The sequence below is a fragment of the Emericellopsis cladophorae genome (assembly GCF_022114955.1).
Source record: "Emericellopsis cladophorae strain MUM 19.33 chromosome Unknown NODE_14_length_400046_cov_116_985211, whole genome shotgun sequence".
Classification (NCBI taxonomy): Eukaryota; Fungi; Ascomycota; class Sordariomycetes; order Hypocreales; family Bionectriaceae; genus Emericellopsis; species Emericellopsis cladophorae.
The window spans coordinates 255065-269262 of record NW_026250939.1 but is presented as its reverse complement, the minus strand read 5'-3'; the positions used below and the strand labels follow the sequence as shown (position 1 = coordinate 269262).

The 14198-nt window shown below is 54.5% G+C and overlaps 4 protein-coding genes across 4 annotated transcripts; 1 reads left to right on the top strand and 3 right to left on the bottom strand.

Moving 5' to 3' along the window:
* Window positions 1–2163: 2163 nt before the first annotated feature.
* J7T54_008419 (uncharacterized protein) lies at window positions 2164–3872 on the bottom strand (the record flags this gene model as incomplete). The annotated part of the gene is made up of 3 exons (XM_051505455.1): window positions 2164–2181; window positions 2240–2272; window positions 2445–3872. The coding sequence occupies 3 exons, from the start codon at window positions 3870–3872 to the stop codon at window positions 2164–2166; spliced, it is 1479 nt and encodes a 492-aa protein (XP_051363189.1).
* Window positions 3873–4597: 725 nt separating this feature from the next.
* J7T54_008418 (Serine/threonine-protein kinase-like protein) lies at window positions 4598–6382 on the bottom strand (the record flags this gene model as incomplete). Its single annotated transcript, XM_051505454.1, has 1 exon — window positions 4598–6382. The coding sequence occupies one exon, from the start codon at window positions 6380–6382 to the stop codon at window positions 4598–4600; it is 1785 nt and encodes a 594-aa protein (XP_051363188.1).
* Window positions 6383–8009: 1627 nt separating this feature from the next.
* Window positions 8010–9212, top strand: J7T54_008417 (uncharacterized protein; the record flags this gene model as incomplete). The annotated part of the gene is made up of 1 exon (XM_051505453.1): window positions 8010–9212. The coding sequence occupies one exon, from the start codon at window positions 8010–8012 to the stop codon at window positions 9210–9212; it is 1203 nt and encodes a 400-aa protein (XP_051363187.1).
* Window positions 9213–9629: 417 nt separating this feature from the next.
* On the bottom strand, window positions 9630–11441 carry J7T54_008416 (dipeptidyl peptidase IV; the record flags this gene model as incomplete). The annotated part of the gene is made up of 4 exons (XM_051505452.1): window positions 9630–10021; window positions 10313–10524; window positions 10614–10748; window positions 11389–11441. The coding sequence occupies 4 exons, from the start codon at window positions 11439–11441 to the stop codon at window positions 9630–9632; spliced, it is 792 nt and encodes a 263-aa protein (XP_051363186.1).
* Between the last annotated feature and the right edge of the window lie 2757 nt (window positions 11442–14198).

Here is a 14198-nt window from a genome sequence, read left to right as displayed (position 1 = left end):
TGTAAGAATATTAGATGAATCCGGAAGCCAGCAGAGAGGATAGAGTATCTTCTGGGGATTCAGGTCTTCGAATGTGAGATATCAGATATCAGAATGATCAAGGGAGTCGTAGCAGGCGTAGTCCAACGTAGTCCAACGTAGTCCAGAGAGAGAGAGGGCCCAGGTACCCAGGTACCCAGGTACCAGGGGACCACGGGTGTGACTTGCTCCTAATTGCACGGGGTGGGGGTCTCCCGTAAAACTTGAAGACTCTGGCCTCCCTGGCCGTTGGCTCTGTCCTTACCTGTTGAGCCCCAGGCTTGGCCTGACGATCGGTAGATGGACAAGCGCAGCGGTCAAAGCTTGGGGGAAACCGCACGCCCAATAGCTGCTTGGCCAGTTGTTCCGCGTTTGTGTGCGTGCGGCGTGTCTGTGTATCTTCTGTGCATAAGGCTTGTGTGCGTGGAGAAACAGACTCTCTTGTGCACTGAGCCTCCACTGCCGCATGGCGGCGGCTTGCTGAACCAGAGTGACGCTTGCCTATCAGTCGGAGGGCGGTCCGTGCCAGGTGAGGTGAGCTACTAATTACAGGCTGGAGAAGTAGGTGTCGTCCCAGGAAATTAAGCTACTTTACGTGCATTTGCACACCAAGTAGTGAGTGAGTGTATGGGCCACCCCGCCCAAGTGCAGCCCCCCCCCCCCCATGCAAACAGTACTAGCGCTCGACTGTTAGACATAGCTGTCGTTTGTTTCTAGATGCGTCGCTGCAGACAGGCGATCTGATTGCGTCGCCGCGACCTATCTCGGAGAGCGCACCTGGAAGGATTGGTGCGGCTCTCGGTCAACGCCGAAATGGATCCACGCTGCTCGTCAAGACATCAGGCTAGGTTAGGCATCGCGTCCGCATAGGGCAGTGCCATAAGCATGCTCTCCTAGATGCTGTCTCACCCAATAGCAAGGCTCGCTACCAGGGCCTAGGCGACCTGTCGAGTCCTGTCGCAGAGGTCGAGTAGTGCCCTGACGCGACGCTTCGCGGGCTGGGTTGACAGGAAGAATGAGCTTGAGACCCTGTAAGAGATCACCAGATATGGAGCTCGTCGCAGCCAGTCTCACGGCCTGCGCGTTCAAATCCCGGCCCTGGGAGCAGATGGTCTTCAGTATCAAAACACTCATGTCACTTGTCAGAGACGCCTTTGCCGTTTGTTGCTCAATCACAAGGCTACCCGCATGGGCCCTGATGCTCCAGGATCGGGACGTTGCATCGCGCGGCAACACAGCCTAGATAGAGCGCCCTAACATGGCAAAACTGTTGTCTCATTATCCAGTAAGGGTAACTGAGGCTGGCCTGACCCGCTCCGTTGAGGCTGACCTAGTCGTCGCAAGCTGAGTTCAACTAGGGCCATGTATGTTTCAATCGATGCAGTATATCGTTTGGTAGGCGCCACGTTGTTCGAAACGAGCATGTCTGGGAGCGGGCAGGGCTTGGGTCAATGTCATCGCAGGCACGGCTTAGCCGCGCTTGTCCTCGGTCTGGAAAAGAGGCGGTCGCATTCACCGAGGTGGTCAATTGCAGCCTCAAAGGTCGCCAGACCTTGCAAACAAGCCAAGAACAAGCAGGATGGGTCGCAAGAAGGGGCCTCGCCAGACAAGCACCGCCCCAGCTCCGGTCTTCCAGAATTCCAAGATGTTCCACAAGACTGCGACAAGCGCCATTTCACCGCCGCAAACCCGCCCTTGCAACGGCGCGCTGTGGCAGGCTTCCGGCATGATGCTGCACACAGCATCGTCTTGTCTCTGTCCACAAGTTGCCGCCAGGTGTGCTCGGCGGACGCTGGACGCTGGGCCGGGGCATCTTCAGAGGCTGACTCACATCCACCAACGTGACACAAGAGTACTTGAATCACGGTGACACAAACACGTTCTCGAAATCTGGACAAGCCCACACAGGCCTTGCAGGATCGCACGGATCCGTGGGTGGTCTGAAGTTTGGGGCCACAAGCATAATACGCCACGATGCAGCAAAGAGCCTTTGTCTTCCCAGTACCACCTCGGTTAATTGATCCGCCCTCTAAGAAGTCTCCGTTCACTTTGGCCAGCGTCGAAGTCGTCCTTGGCACTAAGCTGCAGGCGAGGCCACACTGCGGCCATACGACTTGCACAACATCCGTCGCAATGGCCTGTTGGTCATTTCCTGTAAAATATCTGCAGAGAACATGTCAGCTATCACATCAATATTCGGGTGTCTCCATGGGGTCCATACCTTCTTGAACTGAAAGTGTAGTTGTAGGATGCCCTGTGTGGAAGATCAGCTGCGTGTACAACAAGGATTAATCGCATATGCAGAATGCGCATCCGCGGATCAGCCCTGCGCCGCGGATGCCCCAATGACGACAAACCGTGGTATTATCAAACTCATAGCCACCGGGTGAAGCTGCCGTCCAGGCTGCACGACGAGTACCACTTACCTTATCAAAAGAACTCTTGAACCCTCGATCCCGCTTCGCACTGTAGTCCCATTCTCGATCCACGATACGGAATGCAATGTCCTCATATGGCGGGCCAGCAATGAAGCGAATGAGACACGTGTCCTCCTCGCCAGCGGCCGCGAAAGATTCGCCGCGCCGTCTCCCATGTTCGCGAATGATCTTGAAGGTGGGTGCCTTGGTCTTGTCGATAAGCTCTGGGTAGAAGATGTTAAACTTGTAGCCCTGCACGACCTTGGGAGGCGGGTTGTCCTGGTCATAGTGTGTTTGGTTGTACTTGTTCCACTCGTACCCCATTTGCACACGGTTGAAGTATCGAGGCTTACGCGGTCGGTACTTGTCTGCCCACTGCGGCTTCGTACCAGTCGGCACGGACTCTTCCGCCGTGAAGACCTCCTCGCCTTCTTCTACGCCGCGCGCGACCTCCCGATCGTATAGTGCATTCGTGGTCTGCGAGAAGTCCCCGGTCTCTGACTGCGAAAAGCGAGAAGTGCCGGGGGGGGCCTGAGCACGATCCTGTTTCGGCGCGGGCGCTTGAACGGCCCCCGAATCGACCTCCTTGGGATTGTTCGCGGGACTTGTGGTCGAGCCCGACGTCCTGGGCACGCTGGGTAGGACAGCCCCGCGCTGCTCCAAGCGCTCTACGCGGGCTTCTGTGACAGCTGCGAAGACCTTGTTCAACGTCGCCTTGGACTTCCACACGGCAAGACTCCGCAGAAGCTGCTCCCAGTAGTCCGTGTCAATGTCATCTGTGCTCTGCAGCTTCGCCTTGATCTGGCCCTCCAGTGTCTCGAGCTGTTCATAGGTTTTCGGGGCCAATATTTTGTCGATGTCCTCGGCCACGCTGCTGACGACCCGCTCCTCGTTCTTCTCGGGGCTAAGTTTGGCCATCTGCTTATCACACAGCGACTGTAGCGCTTGCCAGTAATCTCGATTCTTCGCGTTTGTTTCCAGTACGTGGTACGAGGCGATGTCGCTTTGGAGCTCCTTCAATTGCGCCGCTGTGAGGTCCTGGACGATCTCAGAGGGAGAAGGCACTTCAATATCCAGATCCTGGTCCTCATCGTCGAGGATATCGCGCTCAGGATCGATGAACTTGAGGCTGAAGGCGAGGTAATCGATCGGTTTGGCGCGGCCCTCGCGCACGCGAATATCAGCTTTCGTCTTGGACTGCTTCAGAACGAACTTGTCCTCGTCAGCCACGAATTTCCGTGACTGTTCGTCCTCGGTCATGTGCTGAGGTGCGCCTCCACCGCCGTTATGGCCGCCCCTGCTGCTCTTTGTTGGCCTGGCATACTCTGTGCGTGAAGTTTTGGTAACGCGCGTACTTGGGTCAAACCGGGCTGCGGTTGCGTCGCGTTTGTTGGGCGACCGGCGGTCCTCGATCAATGCTCTTCTTGCGGGGTCCATGATCCTGAATGTCGTCAATAAGGGGTTGGAAGGAAACAACGTCCCGGCCTGTTGGGAAAGTACTGATTGGGTGTATCCCGCGACATGTGCGGTCGGCGATGCACGTGACTGTCTCCAAGCTACCCTGTAGCGCCACTATCCGCACGCTTCTTGTTCACGTTGATGCTACCATGCGCTCTAGAGATCAATTTGCAGAAGGGCCTTGTTTGTTTTCAAAGATATGCAATGCTCTTTGTATCCAGAGCCGCAGCGGTCATGCAAATCTACCGTAGAAAAAACTGGCCGATGGCCCATCCAGTCAGCGTTGCAATGCGTTCAAAAGAGCGTAGTCAAAACATGGAGGTTCAACGCTTTCGCTGTTTTTAGTGTTGAACATGTTCTCATTAATACCTATATATGTGCCCAAGGTAGATTCAAGCTCTGGTAAATCGTGCACAGTATGCATACGCTCTCAATCCATTCAAATCATTCGTGCGCGCACGACGGCCCGCCTGTAACTTGCCCACATCTTTCGTCTTCCAATACCTGACGAGTAAAACCATATGTATCAAACAACATCCTCCCGTAAATGTATATGCGCAATGTCGGTGGAACGTTTGACCCCCGTGAGCGTATATACCGAGAATGAACCAACTCTCAACCCTCGCAACGACGTCCCGCGTCTGGTGCGAAGGGCCTTGTAAAATAATGCGACAAAGAAGCACATCTGCAAAGCTCTATATCAATCAGGAAGTGGCGTGCAACCGCTCATCTCCCACCTCTTGTACCACTCGCTCCATCGTCATCCGGCGGTCCGGATTCAGCGTCAGCATCTCCGCAATGACTCGTTCTAGCTTGTCTCGGCTGTCGAGTTTCTCGCGCGCTTCAAAGACCTCGGATAGCCAGTCTCTCATCTGGTTTGCTGCCGGTTGCCCATTGCCATACTGCCTGTGGGGAACATTGGGGTTGTTGATGCCCGCGATCTGCCAGTATAGGGGGCGAGCGTGCCGCCGACGGGCGCGGCTGTCGGGAAATGGGATCTTGCGCAGGACATACAGCATGGTCACACCGAGCGCCCACACATCTGATGCCGGGCCACGTAGCCTCTGCCCGATGAACTCGGGCGGGACGTAGTACGGTGTCCCGCCGCCAGAGGGCGCCGTGGCGGCCGGCGTCGACAGCCCAAAGTCGCAGAGCACGGCTCCTCGGTCGGGCGAATAGAGAATATTGGCCGGCTTGATGTCGTTGTGTACGAGGCTGCGACCATGGAGATAGCTCAGGGCCTCCCCGATATCGCGCAGGATGCGGAGGGCGTCATTGCGGGTGCCCTGGAAGTAGTCGCTCGATTCATGGCGCCATCGAGGTACCGCGGTAAGGTCCTGTGCGTCGACGTGTTCCATGTACAGTGACAAGAAACGTGCATCACCGCCGTAGTATTTGACGATGGAACCATGTTGGAGGTCTTCTTGGCTCTGGCACTCCCTCATCCACATATCGGCCTGGCGAATGACATTGCGCTCATGGACGTAGGCCTTATCAGTAGGATTGGGCACACGTGTCTTGAGGACTTTGACCGTAACAATGTCGTCTGATACGTGTGAGTGGGAGGCGGTGAATACAGCAGAGAGCGCTGTGCTGGCAATCGGGTCATGTTTGGTGAGTTGGTACTTGTCCAGCTCGCAGACTCCGGACACAGCCACCGTCTCTCCTTCCTTGGCATCCAAGAGGGCTTGACTGTTGGTCGGACATAACTCCTTCGTCTCTCTGTTGTTGGGTAGTGGAAATATGAGGGAATCAGCCGTTCCACCGCCTGGCCTCATGAACATGATAGCGCCGTCATCGAGCTCGTTGTCGCGATCTGACGTTCGGCGCTTAACTCGTTTCACGTCGTCCTCTGGCGTCAATGCGCGTTTCATGCTGGTGGTAGAAACTGTCTGGTCAGAACCGGTCATGGGTGGTGTTTCTTCCGGCTGCGTTGGAAATGGCTGGTAGATGGTGACCGGTCTCTTCTCCAAGATACGAAATTCTAGGACGGCACGATGCCCGACACGGATCCTCCATGCTCCAGGATGAAGTGCTTTGGCGAGGCCAGGGTTGATTGTACGGCGACCCTCGCCGGGTGGGCTCGCTAGGGGGGTCTGCGATGCCTTCTCCAGAGTGATGGGTACGTCTGACTTGTTCAACAGCACAACCTTGTCGCTGGCCGGATCATAGTACAGTTCGCACCACAAAGGGGGCCGCAATGACTCCTCTCGGCCCTCCCCGGGAATCCTGACGGAGAATTTGATGTCCTTGGACGTTTGTGTGACAGCGAGCACCTTGTGCTCAGGCTGATCAGAGGTTGCAACTTCAGCACGCAGGGCCAGCCATTGGCAATTATCATTGCCACTGGGGCCTTCTGTACGAGTATTGTGTAGCCTCGTCAATGGACGGACTAGCAGTCGAATATTCTGCCGGTGGTGATGTTCCTCAAGCTGCAAATCGTCCAGAGACACGGCCTGGTCATTGATGGGCAGTTGAGGATCGTGCATACGAATGCTTCTGATGCGAGCATCCATTTCAGATTCCGACAGCGGCTCCGTCCTTTCTTCCGAGCCCACGGACGGTTCAACCCTGCATTCAACGGTCATATCTGAGGGGGTGGCAAGCGGACACAGTGTTCAACAAGGACATATGTATCGAGGAAGTGGGTGACCGGTGGCAACAATGAGCGGGCGGGATTGATGGGCCACAGTTGGCCCCAGTAGACCGGCAGAGCTCACTAGGCTCCGGGAATGATGCGATGAAGTAATTATTGGGTGCGCAGAGTCCGGCTCAGCCTAGGGGAGAAGCCTCCTTCCTTGACGGTGTGTTATATAGGTCCAGTGGATGGCTCGGTCTGTGTAAATGGCGGGGGAGGGGAGGTGTTTCCCTTGGAGAGTTTCGAGGCCTCAGGAGTCCGGGATAAAGGTTGTTCGTACTCCAGCAGAAGCTTGAGCAGCACTAGCAGTGCAAAATGAGTAGAAGAATGGACGTCAGCCGCTGCCGGGTCGAGCAAAAGACCACTACAGATGATGATCGTCTCAGCCTCTCTGTCGAGTCATCAGGATGGAAGAGAAGGGAAGGCGCCTGCAGGTGGCAGGCAGCCGGACAGGCTGCGGGACTGCTTGCCAGGATGCACGTCAGTAGGGTACCGTCCGCGTGCGTGTCTCAGCGGCGTCAGCGCGTGTACCTTTACATCAGCTGCCACGGACGGACGTTCATTCAAACCACAAGAGATCGGCACGCCTTGAATTGAGTTGTTGATCGTGGGATTGACTTTGGGCCATGTGTACAAGGGCATCGACCACGCCACGACATGGAGCGGGCCGTTCTTAGCCCTGAGTTTGAACCATGAAACCTGGAGGCAGCCTTGACGTATGTAGGGCTAAGTCTCCGCAAGCCTCACGGTCGCCGCTGCGCCTCAATGCGCCACGATGAACATCTCACGTGATAAGATCAGTAAGATCGATCACGTGTTACTTGTGAATTGTGCACCTAACATAGAATCTACTGTAGTTGCATAACTCATTCATACTGATCGACACACCTCCACGACAGCACGAGTGCATAGGCGGGTATAGTAGATTTGCGATGATTGGCAACTGGACTGCGCCACTTTAGCGCTTGCAGCAGCATCTAAAATTCTACAGGCAGCTCACTGCGAAAAATCAAGGCTCTCTGTGCGTTTTGTGTCAGCCCCTCTCATTGCGCAGCAGCGCCTTGCATGCCAAGCTGCAGGCAGACCCGCAATGATGCAGGCCACAGCCAATGGAATGCCGACAACTGCAACATCGGAATGATCCTTGCTGCCCTTCGTTTGACGTGCCTTCCGTTGGGTATCCAGCCCACGCCCCGACACCGCGATGCCAGCAACTCTTGGTTCAGTCTCCCGACCAGCCTTCCATCTTACCCATCACTGCCTCAGTACCATCCTAGACTCACTCAAGGGCCCTCACAGCTCCGTCCATATCCACCCATACACAGAAGACGACGTACATGATGGATCGTTACTACTCGAGCAAGATCTGAATGATTGCCTGTCTCTCGCTACCGAAAGATCAAGGCTTGACAGTTCTGCCTCCACCCTTCCACCCCTACCCCCGTGAACCGACCTGAACATCACCGAACCTTTGCAACATGGACGACCCAGGCCTTAGCTGGCCTGCTTGGAAGTTTGGACTGAAGAGGGCCGACCTCTTCACCTCTCTCCACGACCAGTACAATACCTTTACCTTCACCCTCCAAGACCCTGAGGCCTTTCACGCCGATGTGTCCCAGATCTCGCACGATGCTCAGACAACCGAAGAGTTCCACCGCATGATGGCCGATCGACGACAACAGCGCCTCCTCGAACTGAACGAGTCTCTGGAGTCGCTAGCCTACGAAATCATCGGCAACCCTAAGCTGATGGACTCGGAGCACTGGACGTTCGCCCTGCAGCTCTTCCGCACAAAGTCGTTCGACTCGCTTGTACGATACTTCGCCAGCTACATACCGAGCGGTGTACATGGTGGCAAGGAGGCACGCTCCAACCACTCTTCTGATTCCGAAGCATCGACTGTCTCGTCTACTAGCACGAACGCCAGCAGTGTTGACGATACCAACCCCTCCGACGTTTTCTGCACTGGTCCCGTCATGACCGAAGAGCCGTCTCATCTCGATTCCGCACAATACACACAACTTGGCGTTGACGCTCCTCTCTCGCCTCCCGAATCCGAATCCGACGCCATGACTGCCGCGTCCGCCGACGACGACGAAGCGATCTTGTGTTGCGACTCTACGTATGCACGCTCGCGATCCATGTCGTTCTCTGGCTCGGAATCGTGCCTTCTCGATTTCAGTCGACCTATACTCCATCATGACGATGAAGATCACGATCATACCTCGCAGTCTGGCAGTGTCAACACTGCCCCCACGTCTGTATCGGACGGCGAAGAGGTCCGCTCGTCGATTGATTCTGTGGATGGTAAAGAGCTCCATTACTCTCACTTTGAAGATGAAGAGGATGATGAACTTCTTACCGCGCAGTTTCCCGAAGATGCCTTTGACGTCTACGACGCGGAACAATACATCTCTGAAGATGCCCCCACCGAGTCCGACACACCTACACCGAGACAGGATGGCGTGTCGACCAACTCGTATATCGACTACAAGTCGCTCCTCAGCCGCCGGCTTCCTTCGCCTCACCGACAGACGCGACGCTCACCGTCGCCGTCATCGAGAGCACACCGAGATGTGGGGATCCCATATGAGGTGCGGAGGAGCCCAGACGAGGCATACAGCAAGATCCAGAAACCGGTCTCCGACTCCACACGGAGAAGAGTCAAGGGAAGGACATGATGGCCGGGACTTTCTGTACATATGTGATCTTACTGTACTTATCACGATACTAATGATACCAAAACATCAAAGCACACGATAAGCCTCACGTCACGTAGTCAGGTCGTGCTTCTACTCAGCTGTGAGTGGTCATGATCACGCAATACTAATCACGGCGAGCAATCATTCAGCCAACCCCCAGAGCAAGTGTCATGCCAATATGACTTTTTGTTAAGACTGATGTGACGGTTGCTATTGGTCGGCCGCTCAGTCAGGTGCTGGTGTAGGCATTTTAGCATCGGCGATGGCGCAGCACGCGTCATTCCATCAACAAATTCGCGTCTCGCTGGTCCGTTTCTTTGTGCAAGCGTATTTTCAGTGTTGCTGACACGTGCGTGTTCGACCCAACCAGGTATGTCATTAATGTGTTCATGTACGCTAGCAGTACACAACAATTACAGCAGTGTTTTCCTCCGCCACCTCTTCGTCATCCAGCCAGATCTTGGCACTGGCGGGCTTGTCGAGCATGTGACCGTCGTGGTCTACTTTCACCAGCGCCATGTCCTTGGCCCTCATCTTCATCGCCTCTCCCATGTCTATTGCCTGATTCATGTGTACGACCGTGTCGCATTTGCCATGTAGAATCAGAAGTGGTGCCGCGACCTGGGTGACGTGATACAACACGCTCCGCTCAGTGTATCGCTTCTTCTTATCCGCCTCAGGCATGTTGAGCTCCGAGATGGCGAGCGCGTCTGTGTATTTGAACTCCAACTTGTGCGTTCCAGCGTTGAAGCTGTCCAGGTCACAGATGTCGGACACATCGACAGCCCCTGCGAAGGTATCGTGATGACGTCTTACACTTTGGAGGGTATTGTAGCCTCCTGCGCTGAGCCCTGTGCACCCCACGGCACCCCCGCAGACAAGACATGCCGACACAAGGTGACGAGCTACCTCAGCCGTGTTGTCTGCATCAATGATGCCCCAGTTGCCTCATAGAGCTGGACGGTATGCCCGGCCATGCCCAGTGAATCCATGGTAGTTCAAGAAGAAAACGGCATAGCCACGCGAGGTGAAGTACTGTGTCCGAAGTATAAGGCCAGGCCCGTAGTGGCCCGTCGGACCTCCGTGCGTGACAATAATGAGAGGCGGAAGTGTATCCTCATCAGTCACGTACTCTGGGTTCTTGGGAGCCCACAGGGACCCGTGAATGTCGCGCGCGGGCGCAGTCACGCTGGCTCGGATGCTGAGTGCCTCGGGACGAGCGATCCACTTGTCAGATATGCCGTGGTTGACAGACTTGCGGACAATCTTGCTGCTCGATGGATCATTGATGCTAATGATATGCGCACAATATCTGGGCTGAGATAGCCGCTGTAGATGCCGACGACACTTGTATCGCTCAAGCGCGTCATGCGATCATACTGGATCTGGCTGACATCGTCCTCAGGGGTGATCGACTCCCACAAGCCCGTGTCCAGATCGATGGCGACGACCTCGCTAGTAGCGTTGAAGTGCGCTGAGGCGACAAGTGTCTTGTCCGAGAGAGGCGCATATGTTCTACTGCCAGGGAATCAGCGCAACTATCCAAACCCGGCTGTTTCTAGCCGTCGAAGTGTGACCTGCTGTGCGCTCTTGCAGCCAGGGGTCAAACGGAAGATTTGCCGATAGTTCGTCGTTCTTTGAAGATGAAGACCGTGCCATCGGGACCCCAATGAGGTTCGGCAACGGCGTCCAGAAGGCCGCCTGCGACAAGTGTCATATTGGTGAGCGTACCAACATCGAAAGACGCCCAATATTGTTTAGGGCCGTACCACGGCATGTCAGGATGTTTCCACTCGATCTAGGCTATCTTGGTGCAATCATAGGAAAACTCGGCCGGGTAGTAGGAGTCTGCGCCCTGGAGGACCCGCCTGACTTCCTTCGTTTCGGTGTGGATGGCAACAATGAAGTTCCTCGTTCCCTCCGGGTTGTCTACACTGTGGTCCTCTTGAATCGCAAGAACCCAGTCTGACTTGTTACTTGCGCTAATGTCTGAGTATCTGAGGACAGGGTCAGCCGTCACTTCCACTACCTTGCCAATATCGGGATTCAAGATCTTGAGAGTGTTATCCTCCGCATTGGAGAAGATAATACGTCCATCGCGTAGGTATCGAGAGTCGCGCCACCATAGTTGTAGACTGTGTTACCGGCGGCGTACTCGGCAGGCAGGACCTCCTCGACCTCGCCCCTGACGACGTTGACGACGGTCATTTAGCCATTGTCGCGAGACTCGACAAAGTATGTGCGGCCAGTTGTGCGCTTGACTAGTCAGCGCACGTTTCTTAATGTTCACGTCTAGGAAGAATTGCTCACTGATACGCGAGGTAAAGTGAGTTTCTTCGTCTTTGAGGTCACCGAATCTTGAGTGATTGGGGGGTCCCAATTGCTGTGGCTGGCGACTGTCTTGCGGGCCATTGTCCGTCTGCGCACGAATCGGAGGTGGCGCAATATGTACACCGTAAGATTGAACAATCCTGGGGTCAAGTTGCGCCGAGCATGTGTTCAAGCCCAAATGGATGAGACGAGCGATGCCGTTACGTATAGAGAAGCCGAGTGAGGAGACTGAGAGATTGATGGATCGGGGTGACGCCAAAGCACACGCATGTGGTGACAATCCTTCAAGATGCAGGCCTACGCGCTTGATAGTGCGCCTTGAAATGCAGATGCGGGCAGCGGGCTTCTCCGATCAAGATTGGATATAATAACCTGCGAGAGGAGATGGGAAGGGTTGCAACTCGTTCTGCCATCATCTCATGTTTCCATGTTCATTGCACATGACTGGAGGACATGAGAGAAAGGATAGCCAGTCTTATCCAGCATCGATACTTCAATCCATGTCGACATGGACCTACAGCCGACTTACACCTGTGATCGGATTTGAGGCTCGGGGCAACGTTCGGGTCAACTCTATATACCATGTAGCCCGTAAGCATATCATGAAAGGCAGAAAATGGAGTCGCAACGCGGTCGTTCGCCCAGGGCGATGGCGACATCGATGGTCCGTGCTCTGTCGAGCAGAGGTCTGTCTAATAGCACGCGACGCGTCGTTGCCCACCGCGCCGACACTGTCACCGCCATTGACCATCACCCACAGCTTATCAAGTATAGCTTGCACCTTGTCCCTGAATTGCAGTAGCGGGCTCCGGGTAGTTGACGATGGATTCTTCAAGGCTTCCTTCACGAACCGTTGAGGAAATACTTCCCGACGCCACTGGCCGTGAGATTCGCGAGATCTTGAAGGCTCTTTCCCTCGACATTTCGAATCGACTGCGCGCTGATAAACAATTTAACTTGCTGATAGCCGAAAGGCCTTTCACTCCGAAGTTATGCGTGCAGTGCAATTAAAATTTTATGGAGAAGGACAATGGTCCGCGCAGTTGTCAATATCATCCAGGTAAGCAACCCTTTTGATACCCAGTTTTTGTCATGTCGTGTGTGAAAAGGAAAACTCAAATGTTCTAGACGACCTCATTCAGAACCATGATTCATCCGTATGGGATGATATGCATTAGCTCCAGCAGGAACCATATGCCGCAGACGTGGAATTTGCCAGGTCTCATCCCGATGGTTACGACCACGGCCGCTGCGGCTGTACTTATAGGGTCGGGGGTGCACAAGGGGACGTCACCTAGATCGACAAGAATATACTAGCATCCTGGCCTCAGACTAGTGAGTCCATTGGCTCGGACGAAAACATTCAGATTTTCTCGGGCGACGACATTGCTCGGATGACGACAGTAGCTCTGATTCGGAGGAGTATGAGGATCATTACGGCTTTGAAGATGCTAGAAAAGAGAAGAGCGATGCCAACAATGAAATTGATGGCAATGGCTTCGAGACAGGGGGTTCAAAAGGGTCCCTGAGTACATTGAAGAGGAAAAGAGGTTCTGCAGCGCCTGCTGACAAGAAAGGCGAGAGTGCGAGCAAGTGCAAGTCAGAAAATGTCGATGACAGTTCTGACGCTGCGCTGCTTCGACACAAGCGCACCTGCACCGTTCCTAGTCCGTGTCAGGGGAAGGTTGTCCAAGCATAGCTGCAATCAATCCGCTCGATCTTCCAGTCTCAACATGAAGCTACTACGTATACATGTAGTCACGGACACGGCCATCGAAGGCAAGCCGCAAGGTGCTTTCTCGTCTGAGAGACAGTAACCTAGTGTTTAAGAAACATTGCGGTTCAAAAAGTCCGGGGAGACACAGAAATATCACAATGGTCCAGTCCTGGGCTCTTACATGACTGGAAGCGACGACCTTCCATTCGCCACCGGTCACCGGTGTCGCGCGGAGCGCAATACGGCCCCACCACCGATGTCCCAAAGTCTAAGTTTCGGCCTCTGTGGAGATTTCTACGTAGAGTGATCATATAGATCGAGTAGACACATCCTAATCTTGCGCAGGTTCCTTGAATGTTTCGTGCATCTGATCTGGTTCGCGCCTACGCCAGGCGCCACAGAACAGGAACTGCTGCTCCTGTAGTTGCCTGAATCTGGATTTGAAAGACACTGCGGAGCGTCCACTCCGGAAACTGGATGTCACGGTACAGTCATAGCGATTATCATTGGCGAATACATGTCCGTAGCTGCTAGTCTAGCACCGCGCCTGTCACGCACGTGCTGCCGTGGCTTCACCACCAAATGACATCAGCGCAGGCCCAAGTTAATGGGCTAGCAAAGCTCGAGCTGAGACAAGAGACTCGCACTTTTATGATAGGTACAAAGGCAAAGCGACGATCCGCCAAGTACTGCATTCTGATTGATATGGTGGGCGACACAAATCACACAATGACAAGCCTGTTTGCACATGCGCGTTTCAATAGTTTGAATGAGGGGATGGGGGTCTGCAGGGGTTGGTTGCAAAGCCTTTGAGACCCTACTATCCACGACTCGTTCACAAAGACAGTGCAATCTTCCTCAGTGCGTAGCGGCGCGATGAGATTTCGACTGGACTACAGAACACTCATTAAGGCTTG